Source organism: Prinia subflava, chromosome 8, assembly GCF_021018805.1.
Source record: "Prinia subflava isolate CZ2003 ecotype Zambia chromosome 8, Cam_Psub_1.2, whole genome shotgun sequence".
Taxonomy (NCBI): Eukaryota; Metazoa; Chordata; class Aves; order Passeriformes; family Cisticolidae; genus Prinia; species Prinia subflava.
In genome coordinates this window covers 36,863,934-36,886,858 of record NC_086254.1, presented here as the reverse complement: position 1 = coordinate 36,886,858, position 22,925 = coordinate 36,863,934, and the positions used below count along the sequence as shown (strand labels likewise).

At 42.2% G+C, this 22,925-nt stretch overlaps 2 protein-coding genes across 3 annotated transcripts in view; both read right to left on the bottom strand.

Annotated features, from left to right (window-relative positions):
• CPNE1 (copine 1) overlaps nt 1-13,506 on the bottom strand; it is a 48,610-nt gene extending 35,104 nt beyond the window's left edge. The window contains 2 exon segments of the mRNA XM_063404806.1: nt 10,592-10,675; nt 13,449-13,506. The gene's annotated coding sequence lies outside the window, so the exon portion shown is untranslated.
• Nucleotides 1,620-13,535, bottom strand: RBM12 (RNA binding motif protein 12). 2 transcript variants are annotated; one of them, XM_063404805.1, is made up of 3 exons: nt 13,449-13,535; nt 10,592-10,643; nt 1,620-6,152 (listed from the first exon to the last, which is right to left on the bottom strand). In XM_063404805.1, exon 3 carries the CDS (start codon nt 6,128-6,130, stop codon nt 3,491-3,493), a length of 2,640 nt encoding a protein of 879 aa, XP_063260875.1. In that variant the 5' UTR covers nt 6,131-6,152; nt 10,592-10,643; nt 13,449-13,535; the 3' UTR covers nt 1,620-3,490. The 2 variants fall into 2 exon arrangements, with proteins under 2 accessions (XP_063260875.1, XP_063260874.1); XM_063404804.1 differs by having other exon boundaries at nt 10,592-10,675; nt 13,449-13,498.
• Between the last annotated feature and the right edge of the window lie 9,390 nt (nt 13,536-22,925).

Sequence of the window (22,925 nt, the reverse complement as noted above, 5' to 3'; positions counted from 1 at the left end):
TTTTGCATTGATCTTTCTCTCCACTCAACACAAATTCAGAGCATAGACACTCAAGGAAAATACTATATGTTATGAAAGGAATGCTACTTAAAATAAAGAATCCTTCAGGTTTCTTTAAACCTACAAAGCCTCAAACCTCTCATAAATCTACATTTAGACCACAGCAACAATTCATCGATAAAGAACTGGTTTTAATGCTGGTATTACAGAATCCCAACAAAATCTGACTGACATTTATGGGTAACTCCTTGAAATTTGGTAATACTAAGTCACACTTTCACCCAACTACTGAGGTTCTTTCACGTAAGTCACAATTTTATCATTGACTAATTGCATTCATTTCTATTTAGAATGGGAAAAAAACCCCACACATCAAATAAATCATGTTGTGAATGTAACATTTTACCACTTTTTTTCAGCAGCAGTACTTAGACACATATAAGGAACTGCTAAAAACACCAATTTAGCCAGTTATATAAACACAAGTATCTTCTTGACATTATTTGGAGCAATTGGGACATCAGTGTCACTGACTGTATGGTTCCAATGAGGCTAAGAAAGGTGTAACTTCCTGACACTCGAGGCATCAAGGTCAAAACAACTGGGGACTTGAACTGCATCCATCAGCTGATTCTGTATATTGCTACCTCTTGCTAGCAATCAGCTTGGGGTGTTACATCCAATGATAGTTTCGTACCTTCCATGCTGGAGATAGGACCTCAGAGGTCCTACTCCTTATTTTTAAGGCTGTTCATGAATATAGACAAGTGCTAAGTAAGCAATTTTATGAACTCTAGACATATAGTTTAAGGGTATTGCTCATAATTTAGTGTAACATACAGTTTAAGGCTACTTCTAACATGAAACCACGTTGTTACAGTAAACAGTTTGCACTGACCCTTGATAATGAACTTTTCCCTGTGTATGTTTTAAAGGATCAACTGTAACTATTTGAGTTCATGTACTGTTTGTCATACATACAGAAAATCTAAGCATGCTATGACTTCCAATTTTTTCCCAAGAGCCTACTCTTAAGGAAGAGGGGATATTTGCTAACTAATTTATGGTAAAAGATAAGAGAATCAACTGCTTGGCAAAATGAACAACCCCTACCCCACCCCAAATCTTCCATTCAAACATTCCATCCAAGTCAACATTCCCAACACCCATGGCTTTCTGTTTTGTGCTTTTTTTCTGGATAAGCATTGAAACATCCTTAGACCACACAGAAAAATCAAGAATCAGAAAAAAGCTTTCCAAAACAAACTTGCACTTTTAGCAAGTCCAAAGGAACAGGCACACAAGCATGTTTTATGGCATATGCTGTGTCTAACCCAAACACTAGAAGCCTTGAATCCATTACCAAAAGGATTACGATGTGAATTCAAAAGACAGTAACAGAGAACTGTGTATCTAATTCCAGACACCTGTAGTTTAATTACATTTCACAACAAGGCAAGCACTGTTGTGATACATTTGAACTTAAGCAGTTATCACCAGTTTTGGTGAGTCACCACACGCTAATATCTTAAATCAATTCTATGAACAATGAAGCCACGTTTTCCTTTTCATTCATTTTATTCTAATGTGAAACATGAAGAAACAAGCACCCAAAAAACTCCAATATAGTATGAAACTTTAATAAAAGTTGCTTAAAAACAAAGAGCAAAATTTTAAAGTAAACTGACTTGACTCCTAATCACACATCTTTCTGACATCAGGAAGAGTACTTTCAGGAAAAAAAAGAAACAAAGATCTGCTGTTGAAACATTACTCCCAAAGACTGTTGAAATGCATAACATGAATCTTCAGAGACAGACAGTTTTATTAACATGAGGCTTAATTTTAACAGTATATACAAATCACATGACTTTTCCAAAGTTGGGACCACCTAGTAATCTGTCAAAACAAAATTATGCTAATGAATTACAGAAGCATCTGTGTAATGCAACCGCCTCTTTATTGAAGTACACCTTTATACAATCCTTCCATGGATTCCTGTACTGTGAAATCCTCTCAGGACGCAGCGCTGCACAGGTTTGCAAATCTCTCCTACACACCACATGAATAAAACTGTTGCCACTTGCACCTCTCAATTTTGCCTGCCCATATACTTCAGTGTTCCATGGTATGCAACACCAAAAGGCACTATTCTTCTCTGTCAAAAAAAACCAAAAACAGTTTGAAGTTTACTATGTTTAAGTACAATGATTTGCAGGGAATAGCAGGATTTTTTTCAGGTAATGCCCAAGTCTTAAAATTTATCATAAGCCAAGCAAGGATGAACCAAAAAAAAAATCTACTTTTCATTTGCATAATTACTTCCTTTCCATTTCTCTGTTTTTCCATGGAAGGTTTCACTGCACAACAAAGAAAATGGCAACTCTTTACAGACTTTGAATACAACAGCACAGCTTTATTTCAAAAATATATAGTAAACTCAGTATTTTCAAGTTTTGGAGAAAAATAAATTTTATCTCTGAATTCACCCATAGCAGTAATTCACAACAGAGTTGCTGAAGATACAAGTTTCTTTCATTATAACCTAATTTAAAACTTTATCTGGACTCCAATCTTCTACTAATAATCACCACTTTGGTTCTCTTAGCAGAGATTCTACGTGAGGAGTTCAAGAGACACGAGAAACACCAATATCCAACTAGTGTCAAAGATCCTTTCCCAACTGATTTGTGTAATCCTAACAAATCAAGCTACTTAAACAGTAATGATTATTTTCAACTGAAAATATTTTGAATGTACTATAAAACTCTTATGATTTGTTTGAGGTTAGCTATACTTGTGGCAAAAGTCTTATTCTGCACAGTTGTAATTGCAATATATAAATAACTAAAGGTTATACCACAAAGAACAGCTTGAATTTTACAGAACGATTCTGCTCATACTCATAGGAATTAGTTTGGTAGACACATCAGCAAAGGGCATAATTCAACTGTTCATACAGTGAGAATTTTGGAAAAAATAAAGATACATACACAAAACAATTGATCTGTGTACACTGAGAATTCATTCAGTTGCAGAATAAAATCAAGACTTTAAACAAAGCTTTGACCTGTGAACAACGCGAATTCAGCCAGCTTTTAACCAAATCTAAAAATAGCTATCTATTTTACAATGGCTTACAAGAACACCATTGAAGAGCTTCACTGACTTCATCTATTTCCCTTATCCAAAACTATGTCAAACCAATCTGTTTCTCAATAAGCACTGTGTCCAGAGGAGTTCACCAAACTTTTATGATGAATAAGAATCTGTCCAGCTTCTCCACATACTTGTACGAGGAAAGTCCACCACACCTCTCTCCTTGCAGTTTCTCATGTAATGGCTAACCCAGTGCTCTGTCTTATCAAAACCAATCTGTTTTACAATTTAAACAATCCACAGGTTCTAGCCTGCAAATACTATAAAAACCAATCCAGATGCATTTGTCACAGCACTATGAATATCTATTCTACAACTATTTGATGAACAGCTACCCTAATACAAGTTTTACTTTTCTGGAACCTATAGGCCTGTCATTTAAATCAACAACAGCTGCCATAGCTTCATCACGAGACTCAAATGCAACCATTGCTTCTCCAGTGGGCATGCCTTTTTCATTGTATTTTAAGCACACTGAACCAGGGATCACTTGGTAACCATAAAAGAAATCCAAGATTTCATCCACTGAAACAGTAAAGGGCATATTCTGCACTTTAATGACAGTTGGCCCTGGCTTCCCAGACCCTGTTCCAAAACCTGGGGGTCCACCAATATGTATGTTTCCTGGTCCGGGTCCAAATCCTGGCGGTCCACTTAAATGTCCAAGGCTGCTAGCAATTGCTGGAGGACCAGCACCAAAGGCAGGAGGCCCACTTAAATTGCCAGGACCATTACCAAATGTCTGAGGACCCCCTGCAAAACCTGCTGGTCCACTCAAATTAGCAGGACCACCTGCAAAACCTGGTACCTCAATACTTGCACCAGGTAAACCACTAGCTGCAACTGTGGGTATTCCTGGTCTAGAATCAGGAAAGCCACCTATTCCAGGTGGTGGTAAAGGGGGACCAAATGTGCCAGACCCGCTGAAGTTACCAGGGAAATTGAATGGAGGACCATTATTTGCTTCTTTAGCATTTCCCCCCAAGAAGGCATGCTCATCCCCACCAGGGCCCTGAGCTCCTGGCACAGCCGCATTTCCCTGGATTGGTATTTTCAGGATCTTTTTCCCTTGAGATGGTGGGTTTCTCTCAATATCTCTCATTTCTTCTACAGTTATCAAACGCAAATTAACATCTCTTCCATTCAGTTTTTTACGGTGCAAGCGCTCTGCCTTACGAGCATCATCTTCAGCTTTAAACTGAACCAGTGCTTGTCCTAAACCTTGCCCATTATTATCAACAAGAATTTGTACAGAGTTTTCTTCTACCGCCAGCCCCTCTAAAAACTGAAGTATTTCAATTTTTGTTATATTGTATGGAATATTAGATATATGTGCACAAAGTTTTGGCAAGCCTGATTCTCCCTCAGCATTCATCAGGATTTCTCTCTGGTCATAGCTGAAGTTCTGCAATCTTTTACGAATCATATCTATCTTTTCTAACATTGCCTTTTTAGTAATTGGATGTACCTGAATGAAGCGATTCCCTATGTATTGCTTATGATGACACAAAGCTGCTTTATAATCAGCTTCATTCCTAAACTCAACAAACCCCTCTCCAATTGCCTTCCCATTAGGTCCATAAGCTATATAAATGCTGTCCTCTACTATATCCAGCTTTTTAAAAAAATCTATCACATGTTTGTTCTCCGATTCAAAGGGAAGACCTTTCAAATAAACACAAAAACCGTGCTCATGGGGAGATCTCGACCGTGACCTTTTCTGTCCAGTGGGAGACTTGGACCTAGGATGAGCCTGGGGAGGAGGATGTGCCTGCACAGAGGGACCCATGGTTTGCTTGAAAGTTATATGGCCTCCAGCAGCTACCCACTGTCTCTCTGTTGCAGGACTAACTTCAACATAGCGCTGAATCATCAGCATTCTGTTTCGCTTCAGTGCTTCAAACGTGTCTTGAGGAGAAAAAAACTTAACTAGTCCATTTCCATTATTTCGACCTACATGATCCTTCAGCATATGGATTGCATCCACACGGAGCCCAAGGAAAAAGTCTTTCACATCAGATTCTGTTGCAGTAAAGGGCATTCCATGAACGCTGACATACAAATCATCTGGATTGATTGGAATTGGCTTGACACTACCTTGAGAATTCATCTGGATAGGATTTACAGGATTCATGGGACCAATAAACAATGGATTCAAGCCGCTGTTCATATTCACTGCTGCTCCAGACCCATTCATTCCAGTGGGTAAGGGTGCTACAGGTGGAGGATTCATAGGAGGCATTCCTGATATGGGAGGCAGAGGCGTCATTGGAGGTACAGGGGGGACAGGGGGTATTGGAGGAACTGGAGGTACAGGAGGCAGTGTGGGTACAGGAGGTGGAACAGGTATAGGGGGAATAGAAGGCATTGGTGGCAAAGATGGCATAGCCGGGATAGGAGGGATTGGTGGAGGAGGTACTGTGCTCATTGGGGATGCTGTGCTAGGTAAAGTTGAGCTAAATGTTGGACTACCAAAGGTACTCCCAAGATTTGGAGGTGCAGTCCCAATACTGGCAGTAGAAAATGTGGATATGGTTTTATTGCTTTCATGCACCGTAGTGGAAGCAGTTACTACACTAGGAGAAGGATTATTAAAGTTAGGTACAGTAGTAGGTAAGTTAACCCTTCCACTCATTCCAGAACTAGGTGGTGGTCCCGACCTGCTAGCATTTGCTGGTGGCATATCTAGATTGGCTGTTTCAAAACGCCTACGACTGAGTTCTATCATGTTCTGCATTTCAGTTTTACTGCTCAGCAACAACGTTACTTTTGACCCTTTAATTGTACCACCTGTGCGCATCATACCAAGCCTTGCATCTTCATCAGTGGCAAAAACGATGAAAGCCTCACCCAGTTCACCCCCTACAATATGCACGCCCCCATCAGGAATGGTCAATCCAGAGAAGAAGTGGCGAATGTCCATGGTCCCCGCCACAATCGGGAGACCTTGCAAGCGGATGACCACAGCCATGCTGCGCTGAAACAACACACACCTGCAGATGAGAAAAGGCAACGGCTATGTCAGACTACTGTTTGTGACACCATGCAATTACCTACACACACCATCTACTATATTTGTTTACAGATACCTAATAACATCTTGAAAAGATTAAGCGTGTTTATATTCCAAGTTCCTTATTCAGGTTTGTTTACTTCATATAGACTGAAGTATTAAACATTTACCAACACAATCAGTATACATTTTGCACTAGAAATTCTGAAATAGCTGTTATACTAAGACCCACAAGTGTTACTTAAAAAAGCCAAAGGAATATCAAAAAACAGAACTATTACATCAGTAGTTCAATATTTAAGGGAATGTAAGCAAAAGGAGTATTTTAGCCACACAAAACAAAATTAATTTACTATATACTGATACGATATCCACTGTATCTGACAATGTGACTGACAAATTCCGCACAGCTATGGGTTATAAACAGTTCCCTTTAATTTGGGGGAAGATTTTACCTCCTGCTAGGTGAAGACAACTAGAAACATAACAGTGGGTTGGTTAAGAACAAAAACCCATTATGGACAACTAGCAACAGTGCGACTCACACGAAATCCTGACAGGCAGCATCTATATTATACTGACCTGACATTTTCCTCCTAGCAAAGACAAGAGGTCCAGGTGACCTGAAGCTTGCTATTATAAACTAGATCCAGACATTTTATGACAATAGAGATCTAAATTAAATTAACATATATGCATATCTAGCTAGATATATGACCTTCATAATTTTCAAAAACAAGATTTTTTTAATAGTTGCAGATATTCCGTCTAACATGACCCTGTACGTCTGAGACATAAGTAAATGAATTTTATCTCCACAGCTGGCATTAATAGATGCTTAAGGTAATTCTGAACAGCTAGATCTGAACAGTTACCTTGTGACCTCAGAAGTCTGAGATCATATCAGAAGTTGAAGATAAAGAGGAAACTAGATACTTGTCACTTACGCAAATCTTCAGCAAAGGCTGAAAGCATCATATTAAATAATATTAGCACAATTCAACGGTTCAGAAGCCAGTCTCTCATCCTAAACCATTAGCAATAGCACCATGCTTCACCTGAGCCACTTCATCTCTGAAGCTTCCTTACTTCTTAAGTACAAGCCAGTTCAGTATCTGTATGGAAGATCTCCAAGGCTCCCATAAATCACATACCAGTAGTGTTAACTCAGCATTTGAAATCAAGGATGAACCAGATCACAGAATGACAGAACTGTTTAGGCTGGAAAAGACCTTAAAGATCAAGTCTAATCAGATGCCCCAATGCAATGCCACAAAGCTATCCATCAAAGACTCCTGGCCATTACCAAAGCTCTGACCAACTACCATCAATAACCATTTCCTAGCTACTCAGCTATATCCCTGTATACAGTCAAATCTCTAAACTGGCTCAATTTGCTTGTCCAGGTCATACAAATACTTTAGAGAAGATAAGTCTTAAATGACTAGGTAAAGCCACTTTAACTAGGTACGGCTGACTTCCATACTGAATGAAAACAAGAGTAACAACTCTTCTACAGGGTGAAGAAGCAACGACTCTTGTTTGCATGATGGAACCTCAGATTACAAAAATGAGTCCTGAATTATTTTGTTCTGTTGACCAACACACCAGAGCTAAACCCTTGAACACACTAATGAACTCGAGCAACATCCTGGGTTATTACAGGGCATTGCCTCACAACTAATACTGGACACCAGAAAGTGTGGAGGTCCTTTCTCCTTCAAGGAAACAGCAAACAAGCCCATTCGCACCAAGTCACCTCTGCTGCTCTAGTCGCTGTGCATGCATATTGGATATGTTACTGCACCATCCTGAAAGAGAGACTAGAACTTGCAATTCATAACAAAAGAAGATTTAGAAAAAAGAAAAAACACCACTAAGAAAACCCCTATTCCACCAAGGAAAGACAGAAACAGAAAGGCTTATACTATATACTAAGCTTTGGGGATAATTTTTTTGAAAGCAACTTTCTCATCTCCACAGTGAAGTAACGGAAGCAACATCCATGCCTTTAGCTCTTGTAGTGGAATTACATTTAATCTGAATATAAAATTTATTGCCCAATCATTTTCCAATAACAAAATAACTCGCCCATGAGGAAAAAAACCCAAAATTCAAAATAAGGACTACCTATGCTACCCAAAACATCTAAAAATGTATCTAAGACTTTTTGCACTGTTTTGAAAAACAGTGTTTTATAATGATTCTGTTGTTTTTTTAAGCCATTTTAAAATGGCTTAGCATTGATGACAATCTCTGAAATTTAAGGTAAAGTGAAAATTCTACCTCTTTTAAAGAAGCTACTTTAAAGAGTATTGTAAACTTAAGGTTTATGTTGTGCTACAGGATTGCTTTTGAATTAGAGGATCCTGAGGCAAGCAGGCGGTATAAAAGTATCCCTGGCTTTACACCTGTGCCTTTAAAACTGGAATACTACTAAAAGCAAATCTTGCCAGAATTAGATTTTTTCTACTATCTACTATCTACTATTTTTTCTATTATACATTAAAAATAGTTTCAGAAATTTTTTTGTATCAGAACTTAAAGACATTTGAAGTTTCTCGGAGATCACTTTTAGCTATTTCCTTAATGCAAAAGGGATGACAATCTGATATAACCATTGGCTGAACAAAGGCAACTTGGGAAGGTATGTGTACTAACATCTGCTGGTTTGGAACATCGTACGTTCTTTAACAGAACTGACACCTGCTAGATAACTGCATTTATAAATGATTTCATGAATTCAGCCCAGAAAACAAATCAACAGACAGTCACAGAAGAGTTCAAGCATTTGAACATTTACATAACGTCTGGGATAATGGAAATCTTTCCGTTTTGCATCAAATTCAAATCTTCACAATAAATGATAAGGGAATACTTGAAGTCTTGCTCTAAGTACTCTATTCAGATCCACTAAATCACTCTTGACAAAAAAAATCCAAAGACCTGCTAAGGGATATAGTCACTAGAAAAACTACCTGCAATGACTTCAGTGTACTTAATTCCATGCAGAGTATTAAGCAAATGCTTGCTTAATATTAAACAAGAGCTGACTGCAACATGGTCTGAATAAAAGAAATTTAATCAAATATTTTTGACAAAGGAACACGTAACACAGCTGGTTCATTTTTTCGGAATTTCGATGCTTACACAAAGTAGTAGTGTCAGTTCTGTGAATAACAGAAAAATCTCAAGGACCAAATTTTAAATTTCTAAACACTCACATACCACATTTTTTCCAAAATGTACTTAGGAGACAATAACCCACTTGCTCAAATTTTTCAAGTAATGAAAATGCAAAGCCTGCTCAAATATTTCACTGTCCACTTGCAAAAACCAGCACATGCAGAGACAATATTAACTTTGGACACAAAACAGGCTGCACACCAGCTCAAAAGGCACTGAAGGCTTTTTGTTGGGCTGTCAGACGTACTCAAGCAGCCTGCTTTTCTCCTGGTACAAAAAGATACTTCAAGGCAAAAGTGGATTTTTGTTTCATATATTTGTGGAAAGACAACATCCTAGGGGTGTACTATGGACAATCCATCCCCATTAGCAAGCCACGATCAAAGCTGGAGATTTACAGACTGCTGACAACCAACCTCATTCAATTCATTTGATGAATTTTAACCTGTCTTGACAGTAATATCTTTAAAAATGTTGATGTTACACTGGAAAAAAAAGGTGTAAAAGATGACAATATTATTTATTTCATCAACGTGCCAGTTAGTAAAATAAGAATTATTTGGGTCATACATACAAATTCATAACCACACCAGACCAGCCTTTTAAGATGTATGGATTTTGCAATAGAAAAGTTCAGAAGATTCATCCTAACCCCTGGGGATTATTCAAGTACAATACCCACACAATACATACACACACACACACATTTGGTAATTCTTGGGTGAAGAGTAAGAACTGCAAAATACTGGTGCTGTAGGAGGACTTTTAAGCATGAGACTGTCTCGCAAAAGTTAAAACTGCAAACTACAGTTTTGTCTTATTTTTTTAAGGCTAAAATCAACCTGTTATAGTCATCTTTGAGCCAATTTGAAACTCAAATTGCTGCAAAACCCAACTAAAACCAATTGATGTACACTTCTACACTCCAACAGTTACAAACACACAGACCTGTGGCTTGCAGCAAAGTAACTGCATTTTCCAAAAGCGCAAAATAAATGGGAGAGTGTTCCAGAGTACCACATGCTGATGAAACAACAAAACATTAGTTTGGCAGAAAATTCTGTTTACAAGGAAAACACTGCCAAAACCACCATCATCAGTGGTGAGTACACAAGTTACAGATTATTTGACCCAAGTCTTCTGACACAAATTCACAGATTCCAAAAGCTTCATGTGTTTCTTAGGATATACTCAATATGCATATATGTAAGTCTTCAATTCAAAAGCTCTTACCTGCAAAGACAGATGTTTTTTTTCTTAACAAGTAGCAGAAGCCAAGCCAATCCTGTGGGCAACCAATTAAAACCAACTTTTAGACTGCAATAAAGAATAAATGGAGGCAAAAATCAATGCAAGCAACACAACAGCAGTAACAGTCCACAAAGAACTGTATACATAGAATTTCAAACCTGCAACCACCACACGGCACTGCAACATACAAGAATAATAAGGGTGCGTTTTCTGTACATTGTCTCTATATGACTTACTGGCAACTGCATTGTAGAGCTTTTGTATGGTTTCAAGACATAAATGTGCCTTCCACTAAAAATACAGAAGAGTCAGAAAGCATTTAAAGAGTCTTTCAAATTTTCCTATCACAAATAGGTGAACAAATCTCTCTTTTAAAGGCAAAGAACAAGATTTAAATACTTGAAAGTCCTGAATTTTACCAAACCCTTCCTCCATCAATAATGACATTCCTTCCTCCAACTGTGCATCTACTTACTCGAGCAAAGTAACGTAGAATACACCATGCCTAAGAAAACCACCCTGGAGATGCAACTGAAGAATTCAAGAGTCACACAAGCTGGTGAAACTAAGTGAAATTTCACAGCCAAGTCTAGGCAGTCAACTCCACAGAGCAAACAGCCAGAACTCCCGTAAGACACTCTACTTTCATTTGTAATCTGCCATTTCATTACCCAAATCCTGATCAAATGCCCATTTTTTTCATTCCTGTATAAAAATTATCTTCCCACACTTACAACTCAACAAAAAAGCTAAGCATTTTAAGTGGCAACACATGTATTTTGTATTTAAAGATGGGATGGAAAACCTTTGCTCTTTCCTTACTTGGCAGACCACCTCACACTAAACCTGTGATTCTTTGGAAAGCCATTGAGCAATACATCTCACTAAGAACAGATAACTGCCTCCTCCTCCTCACACAACCCCAATAAGCTGGTTTCAGTTACAAGAATTATTACCAAAGTGAACTTAGAGCAAGAAGTACTAACAAACCCTTCACAAACTCCCTAACAGTGGGAATTTAAACAAACAGCTATTCAGCACATCTTTCAGGACATTAATGGCAGACTTACAAGTGAGAAAGATACAACTACACTATACGGACTTATATTAAAATGGCAAATGCATTCAGAAAAATAAGACTTTTGTTTATTAGACTTTTAAGAGAAACATGCAATCCTATATTAGAAGGACTCAACTACATACTTTCACGTATAGCAGTGTCAAGCAGCAGTTTACAAAGAAAGAAAGAAATTTAATCACCTGAAAAACCATTTCATGCAAAATCACACCTGCTGCAAGCAGCAGATAAATCTTTCGTGCACAAGGAATTTCCCATTTAGAAGAAAAACCCAAATCATTAGATGGACTTCCAGTATAGCAACCATGGTGTTGCATTCGTTCCTCTTCACAACACTGAACACAACCTGAAGATTTGCAACAGACTAAGGCAACACACACAAAACCAGGCAGCATTCAGAACAGGTGCAAAACTCCACTCCGCTATGTTTTAACTTCTCCATCAAATACCATCTACTTTTCATTTCAAGTCTCAAACCTCTCAATTTTAAAGAAAACCATCCATGCCTTCCGTAGGCAAAACCCACCTTTCCAATCAACGGAACACGAAAGAGCACATAAACAAGACAAGCACCGGCTAGAGCACAGGTGTTCGTTCCCACATAACGCTGGCACCACACCTCTGGGAGTTCTCCGGAGAAACTCCACAACATCCTGTCAAGCTTTACAGAAAGACCGAGCATCCAATGGATACACAACAAATGATTAAACCAGAGGAATCCAGCAAGGAACCAAACGGCCCATTTGCCTGCCTAACCCCAGCAGATCAAGGTGGGGAAGCAAACCACTACGAATAACAGGTAAGTTAAGAGTGTGTAAAACCAGATCCATGAGTTTCTTTTCGAAAGAAAACCCACACTGTGTATTTTCGGGACCCATTTGAACGCTAATTCGGTTTTCTTCTGGGAAAGGTGGCTTTAAGTTGTTTTTACCTTTTACGGATTTTGGGGGAGAAAAGTGGTATTTTATTTGTTTGGTTGTTGCTGTTTGGGTTTTTGTGGGGTTTTTTTAGCGGAGCTGATTTTCACTAGCAAAAGAGAGCGTTACTTTACTGAACAGCAGCTTCGCTGGCGTTTATAGGGTACCCCCGACGAGCGGTGGCAGCGCCGCAGAGAGGGGGGACCTGCTTCCCCGCAAAGCGCGAAGTGTTTGCCTCGCGTCGTGCCCCGGGGCCGGGCAAGGCGCAGCCGCCCCGCCCGAGCACCCGCGGGCTCCAGACCCGCGGGGGCCCCGCGCCGACCACGGGGCCGCGCAGCTCCCCGCCGCACTCATCCCGCCGGTCGCCTCTCCGGACCCGTCAAATCCCCGCCTCGGGGCCCGGCACAGCCCCCACCATGCGGTCCTTGCCCCAGCTCGGGCTCAGGCGCCGCCGCAAGGTCACTCGGCTACCCGCGCCGGACGGGCTCAGGCGCCTGCGCTCGGCCCGCACAGACTCACCTGCCCGCGCAGCTCCGCGGGCTGCCGGGCGCGGGCGGCGAGAGGGAGCCAGGGACGGGGGAGCGGCTGGGGCCGGCCCGAGCCACGGGCCTCAGCGCGCTGGGCCTCAGCGCGCCAGGCCGCAGCGAGGCGGGCCGCAGCGAGGCGGGTGCGGCCCCGCTCAGCGCCCTGGGGCCGCAGGCGGGAGGTGCCGCCCGGCCCGGCCCTTTGTGCGCGGGGAAGCGCCCGCCCGGCCTCCCACCCCATGTCTCCCCGCCGCGCCGCGGGCCCGCAGCGCGGGGCTGAGCAGGCGGCCCAGCCCGCCCGGGCGCCGCCGCGCTCTTACCGAGGGATCTGTACGGGAAAAAGGGTTAGAACGGAGCCGCCCCGCCCGGGCCCGCGGCGCGCAGAGCCCCGCGCACCGACCGCAGCCGCACAAAATGGCCGCCGCGATGCGGCGCCGCCGGGGGGGCAGGGGCCGGGTGGGGCGGCACGAGGAAGGCGGGGTCGCGCGCCGGCGGACGACGCTTGCGTAGAGCTGGGCGGAGCCGCGGCACTAGGGTCATCCCACGGCCGGGGCCTGCGCACTGTTGGCGACGCCACTGAGGGCTCTTGCTGAGGGAACGGGTACTCAGGGAGGGCGTTGAACTTCTAACGAAGAGAAGAACCCTGAGAGCAACTGTTTCTAACCTCTTGACGTACGACCAAGTCGCAGAATTAAAATGGAAGACTCCTAGGAGCCGATGCCCCGTGCTGTGTGTGTCCTTGGCTTGACTGAATACAGCACCGATAACCAGGCAGTGCTCTGAGCCCAGGGACCCCCGGACGCTTCTGGGTTCTCTGCTGAAGCTGTGTCACTGCGCTTCAGCTGACACAGGCACAGCAGCACCAGCAATTTCCAATGGAAAACAAACAAACAAAAAAAAAAAAAAACCCACACCCAAAAACCAAAAAACCACACCTGTTTAGACCACTGCAATTAATGAATAAAAATAAATCATTGCCTCCGTATGCAAACACTTTTTAGTAAATATTGGAGTTCAACAACTCAGTTAATTTTGGCTCTGGTTTTTGTTAAGGGGTGAAAACCAACAAATTGTCATGGTTGTGCTCTCCTGAGACAGAGGGATCCAGTGTGAGGCTGCTCAGCAGTACAATAATACCCAATCCATAATTTGTTTTCCTGTATATCTCCTGTTTCTACTCTCAAATTTTACTTTACTACTGTCATCCCTTCAAACGCAACTGCTCACTTGCTTATCTAATCCCTAGTAACCCCAGTTTTTCAGATTTTGTATTCTGTTTGGTATTTATGATAATAGATGGCCTGAAAGTACCAGTTCTGCCAAGCTAATATTTTCTTGTCTTGGTAAGTGTAGGCAGGATCCAGTAATTCACCTTTCTGTAGCACTAGTGACAATAGATAGGGTTGGCTGTCACCATGCTCCCTGACACAACCCAGAAAAGCAGGTGATAGAAGTCACCAGAGGCATCAACAGCCAGGCTTGCCAGCTTCCCTGGAGAGTTGGTTGCCTAAGACATGCAAGGGGTAGCAGGAGCATCTGCAGCTCAGGGCTTCAACACCACAACACTTCCCAAGCTGCACCAGCCACCCTACAGTGGGGAGACAGTGTAGGATAACATAAGGACAGTGCTGGAAAACCCCAGGTCAGAGGAAAAATAAGACTTTTCAGCTTTTGTGCAATGTGATGAGTCACCACATTACTTTTTGTTGTTCAAATAAAGTATGATGAAGAGACTTGTACGGTTTACTGAATGGACCATTAGGAGCATGCCAAGGGACCATGGGTACCAAAGACAAGTCAGCAGCCTGATGCAGTTAGTTACCAACAGCAGGAGGAAAGTATCTATGGAAAGCAAAACATTGATAGAGAGAAGGGATCAAGGACATCCCTTGATGGGATGGACAAGGGATCATGTAATCATGACCAGTGTTTTCCCTGTAACATGCATGCGGGGGAAGGCAGACAGAGAAAAAAAGCATTAGAAAATAATGCGATTTGTCTTTATTAGCTCCTAGGAAACCATTGGGAGCACACTAATTTATGTGTCTCCTTTACCTAAACCAAAACTGAAGGCAGGTGTTAGGTATGCAACTAGGGGAAGAAAATTTAAACAAGACATTTTAAAGTAAAGCTTGAGGAAATCAGCATCCACTGTAGAAATTCCACATATGAAATAAATGTATTTTCCTCCTTGCAATATTAGTTTTGCTGCACCATTATTCTGGAAACATTACCCCAAATCCAAGGTACTTTGCTTCGCCAGACCATAAAGGTACCATTCCATAAATACAGCCTCTGATCCTATTCCTTCATCTGTAGTTTGGATGAATGAACTCAGTTTGCTAAATTATTCATACTACTATGTATTTTCCTTTCCAATAATCACATGTCAACCACAAATATTAATTGTTTCCAGATAATTTAGAAAATCGTACAACAGAAATAATCCTCACAGAGTGTCTTGGGTTATGTAACCAAAAAAAAAGTGTATTCTATTTCGTCTGTTGAAACCAGCTGGGGAGATGTTTTTTTCCTTTATCTCTTGTAACTCCAGGGGGGAGGGGGGTGGATGCCTTCTGTTAATGGGCCAGCTGTTGAAACCAGGGGGAGCAATGTTCCTTTTCTCTTCCATGACCCATCCTCCCTCCAGGGGGATATCTGCTGTTAATGAGCCATTAAGGCTCACCACATGACTGATAAAATGAAATCATTCCATTGTGAGATGCTCCACTGTCTTGGGTTGAAAAATGTAACAAAAAATGTGTATTCTATTTTCATCTGTTGAAACCTGTTGGGAGATATTGTTCTTCTCTCCTCCTGCACCCATCTTCATCCTGCACCCATCCTCCTCCAAGGGACATCACCTGTGAATGGGCCATTTAAGGCCTCTCACATGACTGACAACATTACTTCATTCCATTGTGAGATGCTCCACTCAGTGGGAGGAGCCAAAGCCTTTCCATGAGCATAAAACCTGCACTCCCAAACACTAAAGCAGCTGGTTTTCAACTGAATTCTCAGAGGAAGACAGGACCCATCTCACCAGCACTGGACCCTTTTGTTTTTCTACAGAATCATCTCTACTTCACAGAACAACATCTATTACTCTAGGAGGACTTATTTGGACTGCTTCCAACACCCTGGCCAAGACACAGAGCCTCCCAGAAACACTCTCTTCATTGCTCATCCCAATCTCTACTTAAAACCTGTCAATCAGATATGATTTGGCTTAATGATCCTGTGTAGTTACTCTTAGAATCAAACATTTTGTTGGTTTTACTATGCGTACACAGCACAAGCCCACTCTGATTGTTCATTAGTATGAGCCTTTTTTCTTATAAGAACATCTTGTACCTGTCTTTTTTTATGATGCTTATTTGGACAGATCAGAGGAATATCAGCTGTCAGAGGGATCATTTCTCCCAGCCACTCATACTGTCCATTTAAAAAACTGGCTGTCATGGGTTGGCACTGGCTAGATGTTAATGCACCCATGAATATATGTTTTTTTTCTAACAACTACTGTGGGATGTGATCAGGAACAGAGCAGAGCAGGCTTAAATCTTGAAAACAAAAAAAAACCACCAAAACTTTATTACATTACATAAGAACAGAGACAGAAAAAAAAACTCTTAAACACACACAGAGACAGAAATAAAAACTTCTCAGAACATTTTTTCTCTCAGTTTCTACTCCCCCACACATTACTCTTCACAGACCAAACCTTTGGGGTTTAGATTACACAATCACCACTCAAAAACAAACTAATCTTTAATTCAGCAAGGGAGAGAGGAGTCTCTCTCGCACTACAGACTGTTCTTCAGAAAACACGGGTCCACCCCTTATGTGTTTTTATGTCACTTATGGCACTGCCTGGAGAAGTCTGCTAGGGTGACACTCTCTTTTTCTTATGTCTAGCGCTCTCACCGCTGTTTATAGGCAGAAGCTGCATACAGGGCTCTTTTAAGGATACTTGCATGCTGAGCTCTCCCCCTTTTTACCCAGGGGCCGGGGTTCTAGGAGCAGGTCTCCCTTGAGGGCAGAGGGCGCCACCTCACCCTCTCCTTCTCTTCTCTGCTCGCTCTACTCTTCAAGTGCCAGTCACTGTAGCAAAAGCAAGGGCAGCTGTATCTACCTAAAATGCAGTTTATGTTTAAAAGAGACTTAAGTTCAGTCCATGGCTGACATTATGCAAGAAAAGTCTAGCTCAGAAAGCTACTCCCCTCATTCTTTGCCCATCGGGTTCTTTCCAATCGTGCTTTATCATCTCAGTCCCAGGCTGCTTCCCTCTCTCTTCTAAAACTACTAGTCATGAGAATCAATGTCTAAAAAAAGTTTCTTTCTGCCAAGCAAGGGTTAACAGTTTCTATCTTCCGGCAGAGTGCAGGCTCAGGCACTCCCAGGCTCAGCAACTCCCACGTGGCTGGGCACCTTTTCCTAGAGTTGGGGGTGGGGGGGGGGAGAGAGGTGAGCACACACAGAAGGCACTTCTACAGTTTTCTACCCTTCCATCCTGGACGGGGCAGCTCAGTTCCAGTCCTGTCTACTCTTTTCTCTCCCCCGGGGCTCCAGCTTACTTGAGCCTGACTACGTGTTTCCCCTCCCCCACCCAGCCTCGTGGCCGGGCAAGAGAAGGAAGCCTGAGACGTCTCTTTGCTGAAACCAGAATCTAAAAAGAAGCTGAACCCCGCTTAGAGTCCTGCTTTTAACTCTTTGTGTCCTCAGAGGCGTGTCTAAACCTCTGAGTGACTAATCTAAGTGCCAGCAGAAAAGCTGATCACTGATTAGCCTGCTCACCTCCCCCTGGAAAAAATTCACCTCCCCCCACAACTACGACACTGGCATTTTATTCCTTTCTTCCTTCCAATGCAGGACCTTATTCAGCAGCCTGAAATTTCATCAAAGTTGTCTATAGTAGAGGTCTCAGGCCAGTTTTTTGGGACTCAGCACTGGGAAACTGCACCATTTCAACGCACAAAGCATACATGTCAGCAGAAACTATTTGACTGGAAACAGTTAGCCCATAACTGATGTCACAGCAGAGAGAGAATTGCCAGCCACTCAGTCAGGCAGCTGTAGTTCCCCAAGGCTTCCACATTCCCCTTTTTAAAAATGGGGGATATTTTCTAGTCAGTGAAAACTTCACCAGACTGCCATGACTTCTTAAATTGATGAATTGTGCTTTAGCCACTTTCTGTGTCAGTTCCATACAGGCCTCCTGGTGTTGCTGCCTTGCCACGGCCTGGTGGGCCTAGTGGGCCTAGTGGGCCTTCAGGTGCTGTAGCAGTCCCTGGCAGACTCACCTCTATCAAGGCACCCTATGCACCAGGCACACAGGCCCTCTCAGGTGGGGAAGAGTGATTTCAGCTCCTTGTGAACAGCTGCCCAGGCAGCTGTACTCCAGGGGGAGTCAAGCAATGCAGGAAGAAAGCACACAAGGTCAGTTCTTCTCCTCAGTGTCTTCTTTATTCAAAGGCTCCCAGGGTCTGAGGAACCCCAGGGAGAGCTAAATTTATACAGAACTCGGAGGACCGCTATAGAACTGGGACCAATGCAATTGGGGATTAGGTTAACAGACTGAGGAAAGAACCAACCAGGGGACAAGAATTTGCATGGGCTCGCAAAGCCTCATGGGGCTGCTCACATTTCTCACCCTGACTGGCAGGGGAGTCTCTCAAGGGGACTCCGTAGGCGTTCTCACTTTACAGTTGAAAGCAGCTTCCAAGCTTCAGACTCTTTGCAGGAAAGTCAAGTCATCTGTAGTAGCCTTAGTGACTATGGCACTGCCTGACTTTGCTGGGATGCATTGCTTCTGAGTTCAGAAGAGCTGATCCTTTAATGTCAACCAAATTTCTTGGGCTCCTTGTGCCTCTAGGGCATTATGCCATAGGACTCTATCAAGCAGATCCCTTGTGAGCCCAAAGTCTGCTCTCCTGAAGTCCAGTGTAGTGGGCTTGCTTCTCACCCTTGTCATTGCCCCAAGGATCTCAAACTCAAGTTGGAGAGTCCAGCCTGCCCTTGAGCTTCACATTCCTCACTGGCCTGTCCTTGTTGGTGAGAATAAGGTGGCATAGCACTGTGGGAGCTCAGGACTTCTGGATGACCAACCAATATGATTAAGTAGAAGCCATTATTGTTTACATTAAGCTATATTTATACATTCTAAAACTACTGTTCACACGATCACACATTACTTGATTGGTGCCCCTGTCTTGTCCACACATTCAGTATGCACCTTTCAGGAAATATGATTGGTTACAGTCCAGTGCTTCATGGCCGTCCTTTATCATTATATTATTTGGGACGGCTGAAATAACAATATAGAAAATGCTAATCTTCTTGGAGAGCATATAGTGAAAGTCTATTAAAAGGCACATCCTTTTTATACAGTATTTTGGTACAATTGAGTATGATTGGTCATTTAGGCCGATACCTCTTTGTAAACATCTTTGCAAGTAAACAAGTTGGAAAAACAGCAGGTGCAAAAGCAGATCCAGAGCAGATGCCTGGGAAAGTCTGACTTGCTTTCTCACAAGCTGCCAGATGCCTAAGAAATTCTCTTTGACCACTGTCAGCTCCCACAATTCACCTTTTTGGTTTTAAGGCGGAAGGCAGCATTTGTAATCTCCTGCAGGGCCCTTGGAAGAAGAACAAATGCAGCACAAGAGGTCCTTTTAGTAATTTGATGGTTACTAGATAGAACCTCAATCAGACACAGATTTAGAATGGTCAGGGAGATTCTCTGGCACATGCTATCAAATTCTTCACAATCATATCCATGCATCAACATCAAGTCTTGCTGTTCATTCTTGCAAGGAGTCAGTTATTAATTCTAATACAGTAAACAAAACATGGTCAGTCTGCTCAAAGAACTGGCAGTCTAACTTGTCAACACTCACTACTCTAGAAACAAAAAGGATAGAATACTCATTCTCTACTTGTAGAAAGATCGTTTGAATGACGATCATCGTCCTGAAGGTTACCTGTTGGCCACATTCTGCTTTTGGTGTCGCAAGTCAGGGCGAACACACCTTGCAGGCATCCACCATACCCCAGCATCTGTGGAAACATGTGCATACCTGTGACCCCAAGCAAGAGCTCAGGGGCCTTCCCACTTATTAGGGGTTAGATCCTGTGCCCAGACTTTCACTCGAGGCAGGTGCATCTTGCTTGAGGACTGCAACAAAAGGAAGTAATTTAGAATTACAAGATTGTTTGAACTTTGTGGCACTATACGGTAATTAATTATATATAGAACCTTTTTCCATTTGACTGCACAGGGTTTCAGAATGCAGAAATATTAGAACCAGATTCCCAAAGATCTGCATGATCTCAATCACCACAAATTAAACCCTCACCCTTTGGTAACTGCAAAGGCACACCAAAGTCATGTGAGATATTACATTATGTACAATTGCTTCTTTTTAGGAAAATTAAGATAAATAATTCTTGCTTTAGAGTCCAAATAATTGAAGCTCAGGGAAAAGTCCATCAGCTGGAGATGTTGATCTTTGACATTACTGAGTGTCTTCTTGAATCCTGAAACAAGGAATAACTGAAGAAAATTAGTAGGAAATACAATACCATGATGTTGACATAGGGCTTTTGTTGTCTGTATTGTCTGTAAATTGTCTGTATAATTTTGAGACACATCATTGTCTTTTTGCAGTCACTCTTCTGTTCTTCTTCTGGCCACAGAGGCTATACAATGATTTTTGTTTTCACTGGACCTCATTTCTTGGTGGTGATTGGTGTCTGATGGAATTTTGAACAGGTGACTGCTTTGAATCTGCTGATGATAAAATGCAGACATATCTTCTCCCTAAGTTAATAAATTAATTAGGCTTTGTCATTGTCACTCAACCAAAATTTAGATTTGATAACTCTTTTTCCAAGTTTCTAATATGTGTTGCATTATTCAGAATTATCTATTGTTTAAAGTTTGAGTGTACATCCTGTATTATTCAAACATTCTTGAAGCAATGAATTCCCCTTTTTTATTTTTTTAATGAAATATATGTCTGTGGTTATACATAGCAACTAAAACTTACAGTAATCAGGAATTATTCAGATAATAAACACAATCAACAGGAAATGTGACATTAGATAATTATCAAGTACTAAACTCTGTGCCATCAGCCCAGAAACTGCAAACAGCTGAAAACTTTAAATGAATGAGGTATTAGGAGAATCATTTTCGGATAATGATCTCCAAGCTCATTCGAAAAAAACAGATTCAGCTGCCACACCTATAGGTCAAATTTGCCAAGTCAAATAGCCTGTATGTCATTCTTTCTGCAGAAAGCATTTGGTCCTGTTGGCAAATTCCCATCCAGGGGAGCTAAGGCGTGGCCACTGCCTGAGCCCTATCTGGAAGAGAACCTCCTACACCAATTTTAAAACAAGGTTCTTAAGAATCTTGGGGTAAAGACTAATTGAACCATCTAATAACTGGTTTCCTCTGAAATCCTGTCAGGGTAGGGATGCTTTGAACTCAGCAAACTGTTGAAGTGGTTCTATGACCAGAACTGGAACTGCATCACAATATCCTCAGGTCAGAGGAGGCCCTCTACAAGACTCAGATTTCTTGGAACTCTGAAAAATACTAAAAAGTTATGAGACAGCAGTAGATGAAACCAGCAAGCCAGTGCAGAAAGTAGCGTAAAGAACTAGAAAACAAGGAAAAAGTGAGCAACATGTGTCTTATAGATAATTACACTTAAAGAGATGGCAGAGTATATGAGAAGAAGCTGGCTATGAAACAATAACAAAACAATAATAACTTATCAACAATATTTGTTATCATATCAGTAAATTCACGTTCTGTACTCAATATATCAGTAATAACTATCTCAGAGAGCTGAGATAACATTTGAGGTATGCCTTAATTCACCGGTGTCCCGGCTAGCCCCAGGTGGCACACCAGTGCTGTGCCAGGAGTGGGGAACTGCCTCGGCGTCAGATTTGCCATAGGCAGACCCTTACAGCCACCAGCTCTAGGACACTCTAGGCACCATCACGGAGCAGGTAAAGGAGGAGGAGCAGGCTCTCGGTCTGAGGTTCTAGCAGGATTGGTGTATTGCTGAAGGGTTCAGGAGCTGAAAAGAGCCACCAGCAGGGGTGAACACGATTTTTAAATAGGGATGGAACAGTGGGTGGACACAACGGCATAATCAATCAAAGTCTGACAGAGGAGGACTGCCAGGGAGGGGTTCTCACAATCTCTAACCAATGGGATAGTGAAGGGGGTGGATACAATCTAAACTGGTTAATGGGGGAAAAGTTAAAAGGCATAATACACTCATAAGGTGAAGCTTTCACCCTGAAACCCATGGGGGCACTAAAGGGAGAGTGGAGTGGGATCACAGGAAGAAACCTCTGTTATGAGACATCTTGTCCAAATTCCTCTCAACTTTGGGGCAACAGTGTTCTGTGCAAAGCTTCACAGAGTGAGGATGGGCTGGCCTGCACTGCCTGCCTGCTCTTCCAAGAGAAGAGTGAAGCACACTGGAGCTATTCAGGTCCCGTGTCTTCAGAAGTCTAGGCAGGCTGGAAGCAGCAAGGCAGGGGAGGGCAGTAATGGTGGACAGTGAGGACAGAATGACGAGCCCAGCCAGCCTAACCATGAGCATCGTCCCCGCTGACAAGGAGGGTGGCATTGAAGACGCTTGCGCTGACCCTGCAGATGGAAACAGAGGAGCTGGAGGAGGCAAAGGAAGCTGTCTGCAGCTGAGAATCTTCCGCGGCCACTCACAATTCAGAGAAATCTCAGCTGCTGGTAGAAGCCTTCATAGAAG